Source organism: Phaethon aethereus (assembly GCF_964289735.1).
Source record: "Phaethon aethereus genome assembly, chromosome: 8".
In the NCBI taxonomy this organism is placed as follows: domain Eukaryota; kingdom Metazoa; phylum Chordata; class Aves; order Phaethontiformes; family Phaethontidae; genus Phaethon; species Phaethon aethereus.
Genome location: NC_138584.1, coordinates 19,805,678 through 19,824,656, shown reverse-complemented (window position 1 = coordinate 19,824,656; position 18,979 = coordinate 19,805,678). Strand labels below are relative to the sequence as shown.

Here is an 18,979-nt window from a genome sequence, read left to right as displayed (position 1 = left end):
ACATTTATTAAAGTCTGAAGAAAGGGTTGAACAAAGATTTCTGTAAAACTGCTGGATGATGCCAACTACAAAGATGGGAAATTATTTCTCAGATTTCAAACTAAATCATGTTAGTTTGTTATTTTAAATATATCCATCTTCCTACTGTCTCTGACTACATACATAGGCCATCAGGCAGAGGTTTTGGATGCCTTAATGGAGCTGGTTTTGTGATATCTCTCGTTCCGGTCCATAAAAGTGGATGAATAGACTGGGGACATTACCAAAGGAAGGAGGAGGCAATTACCAGTTCAAAAGCATTTTCTGCCAACCTCTGGTTTGGCCAGGGGTAAGGCTGAGGATCAGGGAAATGGTAAAGCAGCTTAAAGCCATCTAGCCTGTCTCCACCCTGGGTCTACTGCAGTTCATCCAGATTCAAGGATCTGGCCCACAAGCTGCACAAAGAATAATAATAAAATGATGGAAACATTATCAAATGCTATCTATTAGCCATCACACATGATTATGGTGAAACTGATCCACAAGGTCATGAATCCCAAGATAAATAACTCCAACAGCCAATACTTCTTGTGCTTCAGTACCTTCATTCTTTTTAAAGGGTTATTCATTTCTCGCTGAAGTGAAGCTGCTCTCCCAGCAAGAAACGTCTGGAAAGCAGTGGCTAACAAACTCTCATACTTTTCAAGTAACGTCTTATCATCAGGAGGGTAAATTCGCCTAAAATAGGGGGGAAAAAAATTGAGTTTAAAATAGAATCTGAGCTACTTATTGCACTAGGAACAAAAGTAATGCAGCTAATTCACAGTCTTCTCTATAATGCATATGCATCCCATCTATACTAATTATAGAGTATCATATCATAAAACATATACTCTGAACATTGCTCCCTAAATCTAATTTTAATTCTAACTAAATCTAACTAATCAGTGAACACATTCGTGTTTAAGCCAGCAATTAGCCAGTCAAAAGAAATACCATGCAGGTCATTCCAGAGATATACCAAAACTCAGTTTGGCAACACTCTGAAATTTCAGTGGATGTGAATGATGCATGCGGGTGTGAATGATTCATGAATTATTAACAAAATATTGCATGTAAAATTCAGAGCCACAAAATTATTTCTATTAGCAGTAAAAGGACACAAAACAGTGAAAACCTGAACAATTGCTTTGAGTTAATGGGCATGATGTAAATTAAAGATTGAGTATGTACTGCAGTTGAATGCTAAATCCACCAAAATAATGAACGTGAAGAAATAGATACTATAAGAAAAAAAAATTTCTGACATACAGATGTACAGCGTGACTGATTTTCCGTTAGACCAGCTGTGACATTATTCTCTAAAATCACAGGTAAAGAGATTATGACAGTGTGAGAAGTAGCACTTGGTGATATATTCATGCTCATCAAACAACAATGGGCTTTGAAGAAAACCACTCCAATCCATTTGTCATGACTGCCTGAAACACATTCAGAAATGATGAAGATGGATGACAAATTTCTAATGTATTGTAAGGAGTAATCCATAAGTTAATTCTGCCTGCGCTGTGCAGAGCACAGGTACCGTTTACATATTGACTGGCATTATGTGACTTCTATGTTTTCATGCATCTTTTGTGAACTTTTTACAAAGTCCTTTCTCCTTTCTTTTCAGTCTTTTCCTCCTTGAAAAGGTATCTTTCATAATGATTTTCTTGCAATCCAAAAAAGGATGGTTATGATCCCAGTAGACTCAAGGAGTTCTACATCAAATTGAATATGCTTTCAGTTTGCATAAAATACCTGTAGGAGCTCTAAACTAGTTGCAGACAACACTTTGTAATGGTATTGATTCTCCTGCTGAAAAAGTGCCACAGAACAATACTTTATAGAAAGGGAAAGGATATTAATTTTAATATATGTAGAAATATCCTGCAGCTAAAGACCAGTTCAAAGTCATATACATCCTTCTCAGTTCCTCATGAATTCACAAATGCTTGAAAGCACGACTCCTACTTTGACCACCCCAGGACGCCTACTGGAATCAGTGGGCTAGTTGTGCTTGCTTGAAAGCACGACTCCTACTTTGACCACCCCAGGACGCCTACTGGAATCAGTGGGCTAGTTGTGCTTGCAGACAGACACTCGACTAAGCCAACTGCTGAACTGACATCCATAGATTTAATCAAAGCTTGCTGAGGTTGATTGAGCTTTCTCTGGATTTTTATTCAGAAAGCAATATTAATCCATGCAGCAATCCTAGCACCCAAAATTTCCATGATTCTATGGCAATGCCTGGCGGAAGTTAGTCCTGCTCTGCAGGAAAACATCACAAGAAGAAAATACCACATAACGCTCAGTTAAAATTTCTCTGCATCTTTAGCCAAGATTCCTTTACTTCTCAGGCTCTGCTGATTCTTCAGCCTTTTTGCAAACACATGGTAATATGAAAACACAAAGCTGTTCTGCCCTTTTACACGTGCACATTCCTCATTTTCCTGAGGAAAAAAAGTATTTTTGTATTTTTATTGGTTTACATTAATGAAAAATCTGAATAAAAAGAACATTTGGTTCATTTTCAGTCAAGAACTGAATAAGCGACGTAAAATGTGATCAGTTAAAAAGTTAGAGTTTAAAGTTATCAAAAAAGCAAAATGTATTAAAGCATCATGATGTTTCTCTTTCTTATAGCCTAAGCAGCATGAAAATAACTACTTCATTGTGGGGTTTTTTTGATGTACTAGTTCAGCTCCACATATGTCAAGAAATTACTTATTATATTATACATAATATCTGCAATTAAAACTGGGAATATTACAAAGAAAGACTTTTTGTAAGCAAAATGTTAATTTCACAGAAACATCTATCTGTAAATGAGAACTTTAATGGGAATTATAAAGCATCTGCTCAAAAAAGCAGAGCTGAAGAAGAGCTGTAAAGGCATTCTGACTAATTCAGAACAAAAGATGTGAACTCAGACCTCCCATATCCTGGATGAATGTTATAAAGAGTGGGCAAATACTCCCGTCATCTCTTCCTAGCCGTACTCTGCTCCCTTTCACCAAATACTCATAGACCTTGCTTTCACTTCTCATTGAAGGAAATATCAAGAAATAATACTGGTATAATAATAATAACAACAACAACATCATAAACAAAATTCTTGTTTTCTGGCCAATGCCTATTATAAACAACAAGTTAAAGCTTCCTTTTGAATGTATTTTATGAAGAAATCTGAAGATACTTACGTTTAAGCCTACTAAGATCCAAAATCAAAGTGCAGAAATATGAATATAGTATTTTGAATGTCATTCTATTAAAAATTATTGAAGCATCAATAAAGTTTCTGAACTTCTGGCAAGCCTCATAGATAACATTCAGATTTGATCACACCTCTATACTGCCCCCGCCCGAGATAAGAATCATCATATGTGATTATAGAACAGATCCATAATGAGAGTCCTGGTTCTTGGTACACTGTATGTAAACAATCATGTCTTTCAAGCAGATGTCTTGGACAAACACTAGAGTGAATGATGTCCATATAAATACCTAAGTGTGTGCAAAAATTTGGAATCAAAAAAAGAACTATCTGAAAAAAATAACTTTATTACCTATATTTTTTATATATTTACACTTTACCTCTATTACATGTATATATTTCCTAAAAATACCTACATATTTTTGGCAGAAAATTATCATCTACCACAAACACTTATTTCCATTATTCCTAAAGAATGCATTGAATACTTCCTACTAGTACAGCCAAAAATAGTTACCTGTAGTTCCCCATGTGTCTATTTTCATGCTCCTCTTTGGAAATCTGTTTACGTACTTGTGCAAGTCTTTCCTTCTACAAATCAAGAAAAGACAATTAAAACAAAGAGAACATAAGCCATGGGCAGGAAACAGCTTATTTTTTCCTTCCTACCAGTTCTTCTTTTCTCCTTTCCAGTGTGTGGCGCTGCTTCTCCCAGTCTGAGGAACCTGGCAACAGTTTTTTCATTGAACCTTGACCATACAGTCTTTTTTGAGCCTCAGCCTTCTGTTGAGCTAAATTTCTCCTTTTATCACTTGTTCTGAAACACAGATGATATTAAGATATGTCAATCTAATGCAGCTGAGACGCACTTTCATCTCAAGTATATCATCCATATTTTCCAGTCAGTCATGTGTGGTTTATGATGAAAGATTACAATTGAAACACTCATTAAGAATTTTTTTAAAATATTAACTTTGAAGGCTACAGTATTTTCACATTCTAAGGTGTACTGCAATGACTCAGTACTATAATTTAATGTACAAACATGGTTGTATCTATTTTCCTGAAGTGTAGATTTTTTCCAACACATCCTAACTACAAAGTTTTCCTGTAGAGGGGCATGGCTTCTGACTGTATGTGAAACTATCGTCAAAGCAAATCTCCTGTGCAGCCATATGCCCATAACTGCACTTATATCCACACTTTGAGACCTGTGTGAAAAATCATTTTTTAAAAAAGTACAAAAATTACTATTACCACTCATTTATTGCAAGCACATGAGCAAGAAGAAAAATTAAATTTTGGTTAATTTCAATAGCAAAACTGACAGCAAGGGAAGCATTGACATTTTGAAAATATAAAGGTGGAAAAAAAGTCTTAATTTTCTCCTAGTCCAGTTCAAATTTAAAAAACAAACAAACAAACAACAATCAAAGCAACAGGAAGAAAGCCAGACTGAAGAAAAGAGGACAAGTTTACCGTATGTTGAGAAGCTTCAATGCATTTAGCAGAACGCCTTTTTTTACATCATAGTCTATTTTTTGATCAGTTCCAAAGCTTGGGGCACGATTAATCTGAAAAAAACAAGATACAGAAGACTCAGGAATGTTCAGGTTCAGTGGGAACACATCTATTGTAACAGGCTTTAGAGAAACTATTCTTTCAAATACAGCAGAGATTAAGAGAATACATGTTGAAAAGCTCATTTCCATTTGTATTTTTTAAAAAGTAGAGCACTGAGTATCACAGGTACTGAGAGCCAAGAGATGTACCTTTCAACCACCAAGTCTTCCAGACACTTACAAAGAACACCATTCAAGCACTATCACTATGAATCCAATCTAACCTATTATTGGTTGCTGCAAATAGAAAATTTACTATGCAATGTTCTATTAAGCATGTTCTAACATACTGTGTGCTATGCTATGACAGTCCAGCACAGGAGGATTTAAACTCTTCCCTAGTTCCCAGTCTAAAAGCAACTCTGAATACTTCTCTAAAAAATAACAACTATATAAGGACAAAAAGAGTCTCTAATTCAAGGTCTTCTCAAGTATATTTAAGTAGCTATTCAGATACACGTTACAGCAACACCTAGAAATCTAAGTTATTAAATCAGTACATAGTGTGAAAACATAAAATAATTAACAGCCTCAGTAACAAAAAGCTTATAAGCTCAGTACAAGGTAAGAGATTTAAAATGTTACCAGAAATATGGAGGAATAAGGGAAATGCAACTGGGAACAGTAAGATTAAATCATGCACTTAAGAGCCAGGAGTCTCAACCACTGCCAAGCTTTGGAGCCCCTGTGGAAGAACATCAGCTTTTGGAAAGCTTTGGGGAGGGATAATGAGGTAGCTGCATCAACATTTCTAGGAACAACAGGCTGGTATAAAAATTTATCCATGAAGAATGGGTGCTAATGAGAGGCAGGAATCTCACCTTGATAGTGAATGAGCAGTGCTGGTTACAGAAGGGACAGATACTAAAGAGCTTCAGAAGTGAACACTAATACCTTGTGCCTCATGCAAATAAGAAGTGGGATACAGTTAGTATGTCCAAAGCAGAGGGCAAAAGCAGTTCATGAAAATTGTGTTTTAACATCTTAGAGCATCTTAGAGCCTCTACAGTTGTGGGACAGAACTATTCCAGATCGTGAGCCACCAGCTGTCCGGTTGCTGAGTCTCAGGTGCCCCATCACTTACGCTTATAGCCAAAGGGCACCTTTTGGCTTTGAGAATTAGCTTGTTTGCTGGCTTTGCAGACAGGTTGGCAAAGTGAGTAATGAGATCTGATGCTGAAAGAAAAATCACGAAAATCCAGCACATATAACGTAAAAGTGTATACATATTCTTTTTTGGAAGACTTTCATTCGAGTATTTAATTGAACAACCTCCTTTGACCCACTCAGTTCCTATCACATCACAAAGGATAATTTTTTTTTTCTATACTGTGACAGTACAAACATTTATTGACATTCATTTTTTTAAAAATGTGAATTCTCCACTTTCAGCTAAGCAAACATGTAAACATTCAGAGGATTAAAACCCAGTTCTCCAGCACTTAATTGGGGAATACTGTTAGTTGACAAGACTACAGACACACTGCATCTCATTTTCAACATGAAGTTTAAACAAAACTTTAACTAGAGCTGCACTGATTAAATACAGCTGATAACTGAAATAAGTTGGAAATATTCTGATTTTGAGAGATCATATTGTCTAATTCAGGAAGGATTTATGTATGTTTAAAAACATACGCATGAAGATCCAATATGGAGCCTTATGCTTCAGTACAACAAATACATAAGTACACAAAAAGCTCACTGGACTGAAGACAGAAACATAAAATCAAGACTCAACTCCTTATTCAGGAAAAATGTTAGGTCTTGAACAAAATTATATTCTGTACCATGCATTGAATTTTTTTACCCTGTATGAACATGTAGCAACAATATTCTACTTTGAAATAATGTTTTTGCATGCATTAAAAGCAGACAGAAATATATTTATTAAAACTTCTGACAAATTAATTTCTAATTTTTTATATATGCCAAATCCTTAAAAACAGTGAGACTGCAGTTAGATATAAGGACTTATTTGGAAAATGTATAATGCTATGTTGGTCCAATACTGAATCCCTAAAGATGCACAGACACATGCTTACACAGCATTGAAGCACCCAGCTTGAGAGCATAAAAAAGCGCACACTGTTGTATTTATATTTGGTCTAGGTACTTGCTAGATTTAGAACAATTTGAAGTATAATATTGGGCATAAATTCTGCATTAAGAAAAATGTTATAAATATGTGTTACTTATATAAGCACCAGTGAGAATTAACACCATGAAAAGTGTAAAATAATTTAAGTAACAGCTTCTGTCCTACAGGGTAAATTTTGCCAAAAAACTACAACTGGCACTTCTGAACAAACAAAACCTTACTGAATGTGTTTATTAAGCAGAAAATTAAAGTGGGGTTAGGAAAGATGTAAGAAGGCATTTGAAATGCTATTATGAAGCAAAATGCTATTGTGAGACATTACACAATGACTCCACACGAAGGTTCCTGTCACTTTAACATAGTCATTTAAGAGGCTCAAAAAATACAGCATTCGTAGTTAAAACTGGAGCACTGTTGTATCTCCCGCATCCTCAATTTTTTTGACATACCATTCATGACTAATGTTTGAAATCCCAATCCTACTGCGACCTCAGCCCTGGAGAGTAACCAGAGGGGCAGTAATAACAATGATCCAGTTCTGGATGGCTATTGCAAACTTGGCTTGATGCAATATGTTTCAGGCAGCAGTAGATGCAGGTCCAGTACAAATAAAATCCGACCAACCGGGTACTTCAGTAAGTTAATGCATAGAAAGCAGCTGTGAATTTAAAATTCATTAGCTATTCCACACTGCCCATGTGTATACTTGAACTGCTTCTTGATTTAGTATGACTGTGTGCAAGGATGCTTCACTAAGCATCCTTTAAGCATTAAGAGGGTTAAACCCTCTTCATCTGTTCCACGCATCTCTCTTCTCACAATGGAAACTTCAAGAAGTAGTCTTGACAGCTGACCTTAAATATCAGCTAAAAGGTTTACTTATCGCTAAGTGTAGATGGAGTTATGGAAGCTATAAAAATGGGGAATATCTTCATCCAGCATTGCTACCCAAAACGTCATAACCCCAACGACTGCGTAAGTCTCTGACGTGCAAAACCACCCATACTCTTGATGTAAATCTGCAAAAAACATAGTAAGTCACAAAACAAAGGGTTTAAGCCACAAATAACATTTTTAGAGCAGAAAAAAAACTCTTCAATGCCAGAAAAAAAAAAAAAATTCAAGCAGCAGATAATCTAATCTCCAAAGCATACAGATAATATGCTCCCTGCAAAGAGAACAACTAACTAAATTGGCTACCACAACATTTTACAGTCTCACCACAGAATACTTTTTCAAGGCTCCACTCAGTTGTTCTCAGAGGTAACTAATGCCTTTTTCTTTAACAGTGTCTTCATGTTATAGACTACCTGGGACCTCACTCAAAGGAATAAGACACATACGTGTTTGATCTAGCTGAATACCTTCCATAATCAGCACTAGCAGCTATCTAGTTGAATCTACTCATGAGCTATGGCAGTGTCGTGCATTAGGTTTCTGTGGATAAACTATGTTCAAAGCCTCAAATTTTCTAATCTGTTCTATAGAGCAATGCATAGAGGAGAAAAAACCGCTTAATAAACAAATACAGTATTCCTCTCTATAGACTTCTGGGCATAATGTTTCTCATATCTATTATTTTTAAAATATCAGTTTTATCTCCCAAATACCTGTTTTACCAGTGATGATACTTTAGCTTCTTTACTTTCTATGACTTTTCAATAGGTATGGAACTGAATTGTCCACGTAAGTTTTTAATTCCTCCAACTGAAATCTTCAGTTTTGGTTTCGTAATTAAAATTTCACTGAATATAGCACATACAATTAATCTAACTGCTTGTAAACACAGTAGTTGTGTAGCTCGGTGTATTTCATAATTACATACTTGTCAGTAAAGGACGTCATCTCTGTAATGCTTAAATTAAGCAGCATAAGTTGAAGTACCTCCTGCGAAGGCTCCCATCCAGAGTTACATTTGCAAAGGATTCTGATTTTACAAAAATTAAACTCTGTAAACGCGTATACACAATTTTCTTTTTCACCAAGACATGGGATAAATTTCAGCCCGACATTTCACCTCTTTACCAAAACAGTCATAAAGCATATTCTCAGCTCCCACTGCCGCAGCCTATTAGTACACAGTAGGGAAAGAATATATCTATCTATCACACATACCTATTGAAAAGACCTTTCAAATATAAAGAGAGATTACATGAAAGACTTTATATACCTAAAATCAATTTAATAAAATATTACATCCTTTCAATAACGGGGATTTAATCTCTGTTCAATCTGTAAGATAGCACGAATGTTGTTGAAGGGATCTCATTCTTTGTTAAAGTGATTGAGATTGCTAACAATAGAATTCAAAAAGCAAAAGGAATTTATAAGCCATAAAAATCCTATTACACAGAATGCTGTTAGTGGCTCTCATTGAGCAGATCTTTGATTAGAGACAATAATGAAGTTCATTCTAATCATTCATGTCTAAACTTCACAAATTGTGAGACTGCTAGCCCCCTTTTTCTTAGCTTAAGCAGAAGGCTGTTTTTCCATGGCAGTTTAAACTATTACAAATCCAAGCTGTCACACCCTGCCTACTTCATTGTCTTGGCACTGGGGTTCACAGAGAGTGAGGAAGCTGATCCCAGTGATCCACATGAATATTAACCTCACCAGAAACTATTTTTTATTGGTCCTTGATCATCTCAGGAAGGAATCGCACAAGCACCAGTGCCATGACAGAGAAGGGTGCAGGGAGCATGCCTTCAGCACAGGACAGGAAGAAGGCAGAGTTCTTGCAGCTGGTACATTGATCAGTTCAAGCACAGTGGAACTGCCTCATACAGGTGCAGTTTCACTTTTAACCTCATCCAGTGCAACTGCAGGCTGCCAAAAAGACTGCCCCTCTCTTAGTCCTGCCTTCATGTCACTTCCCTCTTCCCTGCACGAGACCAAGCACTGTGAAGTCCCTGCATGAGGTAGTTCTGCAGGCTGATTTAATGTAAAATTATGGTTTGCTTGGAATGGTATGGAAAGTTTTTTCAGCCAATGTTGTAGGTTCAGGTCAACAATAACATTTCTCAAATCTGTGATAATTTCAACCCATTTCAGCTGGGGAAAAAAAAAAAAACACACAAAAAAATTTGCTTGATTTCTTATGTGATGTTTTATAATTTTCCAGTTTATAACAATGTTTTGTTTGGAGCCATACACCAGAACATAAAACATATTCAGTGGAACTGAAAATTTAAGATGTCTCATTTCTCTGAAATGAAACAACATGCTTCACCTAAGGTATAGCTTTTGGACTCTGAACTTCAGATAAATCATAATGTTCCTTTTTAGTTGACCTCAACCATTATAGGAATGGTTATAGGAATAAAGATGCTGACTTCTTTTATTGACACTGCTCTACTCATGAGTTGTAGCCAGTTTTATGAGGAAAGACGTTCATCCAAACAGCAACCAGAAACACCTCATCCAATAGACATGACCACCAGATAGAGGCAAGTTGCTAGACCCGCTCTTTGGGCAAGTGCCCACAGTAACACCGTATTGTATAGTGTTACTGCAGTAACTGCAGTCTTTTTCTCTTCATTCACTGGAAAAGTGGGAAGAGTGGCAGTTACTGCTAAAGGCAAATATTGAGCCAGTTAAAGCCACGTGTGCTTAGTGGATTCACTGCTACTGTTTGAGAGCAAAGAGAACCCATGCACAAGTGTCAGAGAGAGGAAAAAGACAGCACACAGCAGGAGAAAGAGCCCCAAAAATGGCTCTCCAAAGCAGCAGAGGGAGAGGCTGCCTGGACACAAAAATCACTGAAAGGAAGTCGTCTTTGTTATAAATAAATTAAATTAAAAAGAAGGAAAGGATTGAACCAAAAAGCTAGATAAGTAGTCTCATCAGTTACTTTTCCTAATGGTAACTGGAAAGGTTCTAAATATCGCTAAACTCTTGGGTCAAGGGGCAACTGACTTTTTACAGCTTTTCTTTTATACATATGTATATATACACTCATCACATAATTGAAATGCTGACCCTGCTGGAGACCACGGGAGGGCAGCATTAATGGCGCTCTGTGCTCACCTAACCGATTGTTAATGCCTATGCGTCGCTCCTTTGGTAACACTGCCTCATTGATTGATACAGAAGTGCTTTGTGAAACACATACACTATTTACTGAAGAATATGAGTAAAACAGGTACTCTCTGTTGCAAACCTGCAAAGAAAATAAATTGTTCCTTTTCAAACTTACAATAAGCTGCAATACAGGTTTTAAGAAAATGTTAGTTAAACCAATGAATATTTGAAAAATCCAATGCTTTTAGAGATGCATTTTCAGGTTTCATTATGTTTTTACAGATTCTTGGGAGTAGAAGAATGGCAATTTTGCCACACAACATTTATATTTACAAAGCTCAGAATTCCTTCGTTAAAGTTATTAACTAGTCATTTCTGGACATAATGTTAAACAATTCTACTCTACACAACAATGTAACTATTGTAATATTACTTTTCATACTATTCTTATCTGGACTTCATAAAACTTAAGCGAGACACTGAAGTGAGCCCTTCTTCTCAACAGAGTAACAGTGCAGGCTGCTCACCCTGACATCAGAGATTGATAGACTGTGCTGCAGTAGGAAACAATATGTAGGGAACCTGAGAGTTCACTTTTTAAATAAGCTGAAATTCGATTTACAACATTTTTATGTATTTTGAAACATGCCAGAAAACAGAATACTTCGAGTTTCTGTTCTGTTTAGAGCAAAGAAAACATCATGGTCTCCCCAGTAGATATTTGTATAATAAATACACATACTCTTGACATGGAAGTCCAAGAGTTGTGCCTGATTGTGTAAAGTGGTGAACGCTTCCTTCAAACAGAATGCTTTTAAATCCTCTTAGCTTTTGTCACTGTTAAGAGCCATTTGAATATCACAGAGGATTGTCCGTACCTGACAAAATTACTCAAAATGTTCTCCATCTCCATTTGAACATGATTCATGTGCTCTGTAGAAAGCTGACACAATATGCAGCTGGCAGAATTATTTTTTTTTTTAAGAGTTCTAAATTATAAAGCAACAATGGCCAGCCTCACAGTAAAACCCAAAGAGGTTTATATCTGTGTGGAAACCACAGGGGCATAACAAATTTGGGTGCCCACAATGCCAGTTCAGTTACCTTTCTGATGAGAATTTCACCTGAAGTTCTCTGTACGAAGAAAAGTTTAACTTTTCCGCTTGACAAGTAATTTGCAGCACATTTGCTTTGCATAGTCATGTATGTGTATTTATCAGAGCATCAACAAGGGACATATTTGCCCATTTCTAAACAATAGCAGAAATCCCAAAAGATCACACAGAAAGTTTTTCTAGGTATTTGTTTCTCTTATTCTCTTTTTCTTCATCAAAACAACCTTTCCACATCATGCCCCTAGGCACTATTCCTGAATTTTTCCATCCATTTCACTGTGCATCTCTCAGGATAGCCTGACTCTGTCTTCTCTCAAAGCCCACTTCAGGTTTGCAGTTAGATTCCAGAAAGCCCTTCCTTTCCAGGCAAAGCAAACCCAGGTCACCCAGTTCCTTCTCATAAAGCATGTGCTCCAGCCCTTTAAGCACCTTAGCAGCTTTCTGCTGAACTCACTCCGGTTTGTCAATGTCTCTCACTTACTCCCTTACAACATTCCAGATGTGGCTTCACAGGTGTCAGTTAGATCCCTGCCAGCAACCTGGGGTCCAGTTAGCCAACATCACTGTAAGTATATATCATTGACTCATGCTCAACACTTTGGGAGAGATAAGGTGTGAGTGGTTTATTTTGATGAAGGTTGGTCACTTTCCACAAGCCATGTTGCTGAGATGCAGAACTTGATCTCAGAGAAAAAAGATTACATTTATGCAGCAGCTTTATGAAAAATGGTATCACAGGAATAATTCAAGTGCCAATGAAATGCAATGAGATACATTTGAAATGTATTTCCTCATGGCTGTAGTCTAGTAATACAAGAAATGCAAATACCATTACCCTATATATTCATCTGTTTGGTATTTGCACATAATTTTACTCATGTTAGGGCCTAAATACTGGCTACATGGAACAAAGTGGCTGGCTTTGTCAAATGTGATCATGGGTGAGAAATCTTGAGAAATCTTAGGCAAAAACACCATGTTAAGAAAATTGGTTTTCTGTTAAAATATCCCTTAAAAGAAAGTACCGTCCCTCATTTTTGGTATGGATATCCCTTGTTTCCAGACAAGAAATAGGTTTGCTGACTAATGTGTAAGGCTGTAAAGTAATCTTGATAACACACCAGTGATATGGTCACAATAGGTATTCATAAAATAACTGGTTACCAAAGCATTGTGTATGTATCTGTCTGCTGAGACACGATTATTTAGAGTGCAACAACCTAAGAACCAGGACATACACGACTAGGTTGTGTTAATATAACATCATCAATTTTATCAGGAAGGCACATCTTGAAGGTTGTTGGCAAAAAACAGGATTGTATGAGGGGCCTCAAAAGTATAATCAAATGATGATAGCGAAGACCTTGAAAATCCAGAGGCTCCGAGGTATACATTGATCACAGTAGCCAAGTAGTGTTCACTACAGGAATGCAACCTTGTGAACTAGATAACAAAGAACACAGCAGAATCCAGGAAATGTAAAACAAACCACTTATGGTAAAACTTGGAGAGAATGCAAAATTGCTGGCCAGTGAATGAATAGCCAGTAAGTGGAAGGTGGCAGCAAATTAATAAAAACAACCTAAGTGAAGCTAAGAGCAAAGAGGAAGAAACTTTCACCATCAACAGTGTGTTCTTCCTGGTGAACAACATGAGACACTGACAACTTGCTATAACCACCTACCCACCTTTTTTTGGAGAAGTAGACCTCTCCTGCCCCTCGTAGCCCTTTGGATCTCCAGGGGCACATGCAGGGTAAGCATAACACAAGAGAAAGGAGTAGATACCAGAAAGCTTGTGTATATGAGCTTTAACTACATTATTAATAGGAATTAGCAATAACTGCATACTTTGGCCTAAGATGTCCAAAGTCCTTTTAACTGGACGTATAACGGAGTTCTGACTAGATTTTGCTAGTTCAGTTACATTAAATAATAAATTTGTGGACCTGTAGATAAGGTGAGTTTCTCTCACCCACATAAATCACAAGGGAAGTTGGGTACCCTGCACTTGAGGCAGTTATTACAATGTGATCTTTTTCTCCAAGGATCAAAACTTTGTGATCCCAAACAGATATAATGAGGTTGAATATGGCTGGAGTCCATCCAAGAACTTCAACTGTATGATTTTCCTATGTACATAAAACAACCTAGCCTGGAAATCTTCGCCAAAAAGAGTAAAACTGGGTTTTCTAGGAACAAAAGGGAGGTCTAGGTAGTTGTTGCTACTCAGAAGGGGTGGAGGCTGCTGGGACTGCACAGATGCTTGCCAGAAACATTTGGTGCCACAAGATGGCAATCACACATCTCCTGCAGCCCTCACTTAGATAGAAGGTTCCGGAAGTTCAGTAGCATCAAGGAGCAGGAGAGCTACATCGCATCAGGGCAATATAAGCAAAAGTCATCTCAGGAAAGCAGAGTCATTATAATGTTGCACAATTTATTTCTTATAATAATTTATTAAGCTATCTTTATAACAGAAAAGCTATGTGAGATATGGAAACATGAAACTAGATTTACCATCCTAATCCTATTTTGGCAATTTTCCCATAATACTGGGAACATTTGGAGCCTTGTGATTAGTACTTGTTACCACTGTTAGAAGTAATGATTCACTCCCGTAAGGGGGCTTTGGCAAGAGGGAAATGGCAGAAAAAGATAAGAGCGGAAAGCTGGGGAAGAAGCCAGAGCTGTTTCTGGAAAAAGAAATAATTATATATAGATATACATATATACACACACACTGTATATGTAATGGATAGCATATATATATATACACACACTGAATATTTGATCTTTACTACACTACATATAGTATACATACAGTGTGCATACATATACATACTGTGTGTTTGTTCCGAGTGCTGCAAAAAACATGAAAAAGCACAGTAAAAATTAGTGGATGAGTACAGAAACTGAATTACTAAGTTTCAAAGTTTGAAATTTCTGTTAATTTAGCTCAATGTCTGACAAAATAAGTTGAAGAATACCTGTATCGCCAAAAGCAGAGAAGGAAATAACTAGACTTCTGTATTTAAAAAAAATAACAACCAGGTACACAACTCCAAGTCGTGAAGTATTCTCCAGCAACGTAAAATAAAATAGAGCAGCATTCACTCCTTGATATCCCTCCCTCACAAGCAAGGAGTCTGGGATGGTATGATTCTCCTCTGAGTCCCATTATCATAATTGGTGAATCAAAGCCCCTAAAAATCTCCACACTGCATGTAAACATCCAAGGAGAGAGAGGGGTGCTCTTCAGAACTGACTGACTACACAGGTTGATTCACCATCTCTCATAGAAGAGGTCTGTCACCATTTGCTACAATGCTGGACGAAATGCATGCACAGACCAACTTCAGTCTGTACTAAAACAACTACATACACTTATACACAAGATATAGGCAACCTAGAGATGATAGTCTGGAAGCGTAGAGCTAAATCAAAGGGATAGTAGACTTTGTTCAACAAAAAGAGAAGATGAACTTGGTCTGTACTACAGTGACATGTCATGTGCTGCTTTTGTCTAGCACATCAAAGGCAGCAAATGCGCCCATGTCTGCATGGCAGCAGTGAAGGAATTATAAATTAAAATTATACTGAACCCCTGAGAGAAATAAGCACAACAAAACAACTGTTGACAGTATTAATGGCCTGAGAACAAGGTTATAATTCACGAAATTAATTGTGTACATGTTGCTCATCAGTAGCCAAATCATATTCATGATTTATTGTCAACAGAGATATTTTTAACACATTTTGCTTTTTTCTTCCAGCTCTACAGCCTCCCAACCAGTTAACATAATGATATAAGACAATCTGAAAAAAGACAGGTGAACTCCATGTATGTTATTAATAGTGTAATTTGTTATTAATAGCGTAATTAAAGACACAATAGGCAAACCTCAAACATTCCTGGTTGAAAATGTGTTCAAGCAGAACTTAAACATAGCTGTACCAGTAACAAGTCAGAGGAGAAACATTTCTTCCAGTCCATTCATGCCAATTGTTTGACAGCATTTCATGTATACCAAATTAGCTTCCTCTGTTTACGTGGGTGCTTTCAAAAGCCACAGGAGAGGAAAAGAACACATATCCCAAAAAAAGAAAATTAACATCATACATTCACAAAAGTTGCCAGAGCCATATACAGAGCCATACTCATGAAGGAAATCTACGTAGCACCCAATTGCTATAAACAAGGTCCTGCAGCTACAATAACAACTGAATTAACATCACATTTCTCATTAAAACTTTCAAAAACGTCTGAAACGCAACATTCCTCCAGAAAGACAATTACCATTACCTGAGTCTCCAAAAATCACTGCAAAGGCAGCATTTCCACATGGATGATGCAGAAAAAGCACCATCTATGTACTCAACAACAGTACCTCCTGCAATGCACAGATTTTCTTTGGAAGTTGTCTTACAGAGATATGGATTCAGCTGGGGCTTAGTTAACTTTATTCTTAAAATTTAACTTTACATTTGTTTAAAGAGGTTTACCTCTAGGAGCCATGGTTTTAGTTTTCTGTCCAGCAGAATATCAAATCCCAGGACTTCAAAGCAGACACTGTCACTTCCTGGTGCTTGCCCTGGCCTGCACATGCGATAAGCATGAAGAACATGTGGCTCTGCAACTATGAGAGTCTTCACTACTAACTCCTGTAGGGATTTTTTTCAGAAAAATTCATCAGGATAGAAGATACCAGTATATATTGAACTAATGTGTTTCATACTTTAACCTTATAAATTTCACTAAAGTATCTACTAAAAAAAGATTTAAAATACCAAATCAGTGGTCTATAATAAATACACTATTCCTGTGGAGTAACAGATATATTTTTAATATAGCTCTAAAGTATACTGTTACACTTTCCATAATATATATGTACTTTTAGATTTGTAATAACTTAAATACTAAAGTTATATTGGGAACAAAGTATAGTACAGCCAATCTTTACCCGTTTAATTTTGTAATATCATTTTCAGTAAATATTCTCAGAATCACACATACAGGTGATGCCTAACCTCTAACAATCTTAGGCCTATTCCTCACCTAAAAACACTTGTAACATAACCACTAATTTCAATGGCGCAAGTTCAAGTACACAGATATATGTGACACTCACTACAAATTTGTAGATATTCACAAATAAAATTCACTTTATACTCTAGAAAAATCTCCAAGAATAATATAATCATCATTTATAGTATGTCCTTTGTGGCATGCATTGTTGAGAATTTGAATTAATAAAGTTTCAAAAATCATTCTGAATTCCAGTAAAGCAGATGGCAAAGGCAATTAATTTTCTAAGAATATATATACACAAGATAAAGAAAAGTGTATTAGTTTTATCTTACTGAAATATCACTCCAGAATTTGGAGACATCAAGATTATTTGTTTCTAGAAACTCAGTAAACCATTTTATGGAGCGTTTGCTTCCTTTGTCTTCTGTTTCATCCCGTTCAAAGTGTTCATTATGTTTATTGACAGAGTAGTTAGTCAGATGCATATACAATTGACTCTAAAAAAAGGGAGAAAAGACATTAAAAAACCCTTAAATACAAATCTGGAATGGTCAATTCAAAACAATTAAAAGAAAAAAAAAAGTTAAATCAATAATGACATAGTCAAACAGTTCATATTTGCAAATACACTATGTGCGTATTTAGTGTTTCTGATTCTTGGAGATTTCATCCACTGTATGTTCAAAGTCTTCTTATAACAAAACCCAAGCTTGTATTGAAGCCAGTTCCAGTTAACTGATCTACCACTCAACATCTGGCTAGGCAATGTAATATATCTGCCATTTTTACAGGTCCGTATGTAAACTACCACCTAAAAACATGAAGAGCAATTATCATAACTTACAGAATGATTACATTCCACAAGCAGCAAACAATAAAGATGGTATTTTGAAGTGCTACTTTAAAAGTGCTAAAAAACACTTTGGCATCTGTTTCACAGACAATCCCACATTTCAGTTTTCACTGTAGTTTATTTATGAGAAATGTTCTTATGATAGCAATACTTTTAAATATTTTTTACATATAAACTCATCTGCCATGTTGGTATCTGCCAAAACTGCTCATTTTTGACTGGCTGGTAACCATGCATCAGAGGGAGGTAAATTTTAAGATATAAATTATATAAATGAGTGAGTGCTATAGTTGCTGGTGGCATTTTGCTCCATAAAGGAATAGATGCATGTTATCAGTTGCATTTAAAAAAATAAAATAAAATTACCTTTCCTAGGCCAATTATATATCATGATTTATGTTTACATTCTTTCCCAGCACAGATATTAATTTATTTTTCCACCTATACTACCATGACGACTGTCCTCATCACAGTGACAGTTCTCTGTCATGTTTGATTCCTTACTTGAGTACAGTTGAAGTTCTAAGCTGACCATAAGCCTTCTGTTCCAATTCCTTCTTGATAAGACAGACAATAGATAACACAAGCCTTCTGCTGTCATTTATCTCACTGTACTTACTAATGTTTAAAAAAACTTCACGAAATTAACAAAACCAATCAACTTAATTGCAGACTAGTTAACAAGATATTGTATTAGCACTACACATAACAAATTTCTCCCATGGCTTCCTATTACTGCTTTGAGAATCATTCTCAAAAACCTATTGGTTTTTAGTCATTATAAATGTCATCTTTCCATGAAATTCATTATTTCAGACAATAGCAATTATTTTTTAGATTACAAAAAAAATGAAAGTGTTTTTAGAACATTTGTTAAACATCTGAACTAATCTTTAGTCTGAAGTTATCTGGAACAATGTCGCTATGGAACAATGTCATCCAAAGAACAATGTCATTAGTGATAAGCCAGGTTATTTCATACAACAGACAAAC

The 18,979-nt window shown here is 36.2% G+C and overlaps 1 protein-coding gene across 1 annotated transcript in view; it reads right to left on the bottom strand.

Moving 5' to 3' along the window:
• The window catches only part of TTLL7 (tubulin tyrosine ligase like 7), a gene marked incomplete at its 5' end in the record, with an annotated part of 53,430 nt that overhangs the window by 23,619 nt on the left and 10,832 nt on the right, over positions 1 to 18,979 (bottom strand). Inside the window, 6 exons of the mRNA XM_082002946.1 lie at positions 582 to 717; positions 3,759 to 3,832; positions 3,911 to 4,058; positions 4,721 to 4,815; positions 16,608 to 16,766; positions 17,466 to 17,630. Coding sequence (XP_081859072.1) covers positions 582 to 717; positions 3,759 to 3,832; positions 3,911 to 4,058; positions 4,721 to 4,815; positions 16,608 to 16,766; positions 17,466 to 17,630 — 777 coding nt within the window. The remainder of the gene's footprint in view (positions 1 to 581; positions 718 to 3,758; positions 3,833 to 3,910; positions 4,059 to 4,720; positions 4,816 to 16,607; positions 16,767 to 17,465; positions 17,631 to 18,979) is intronic.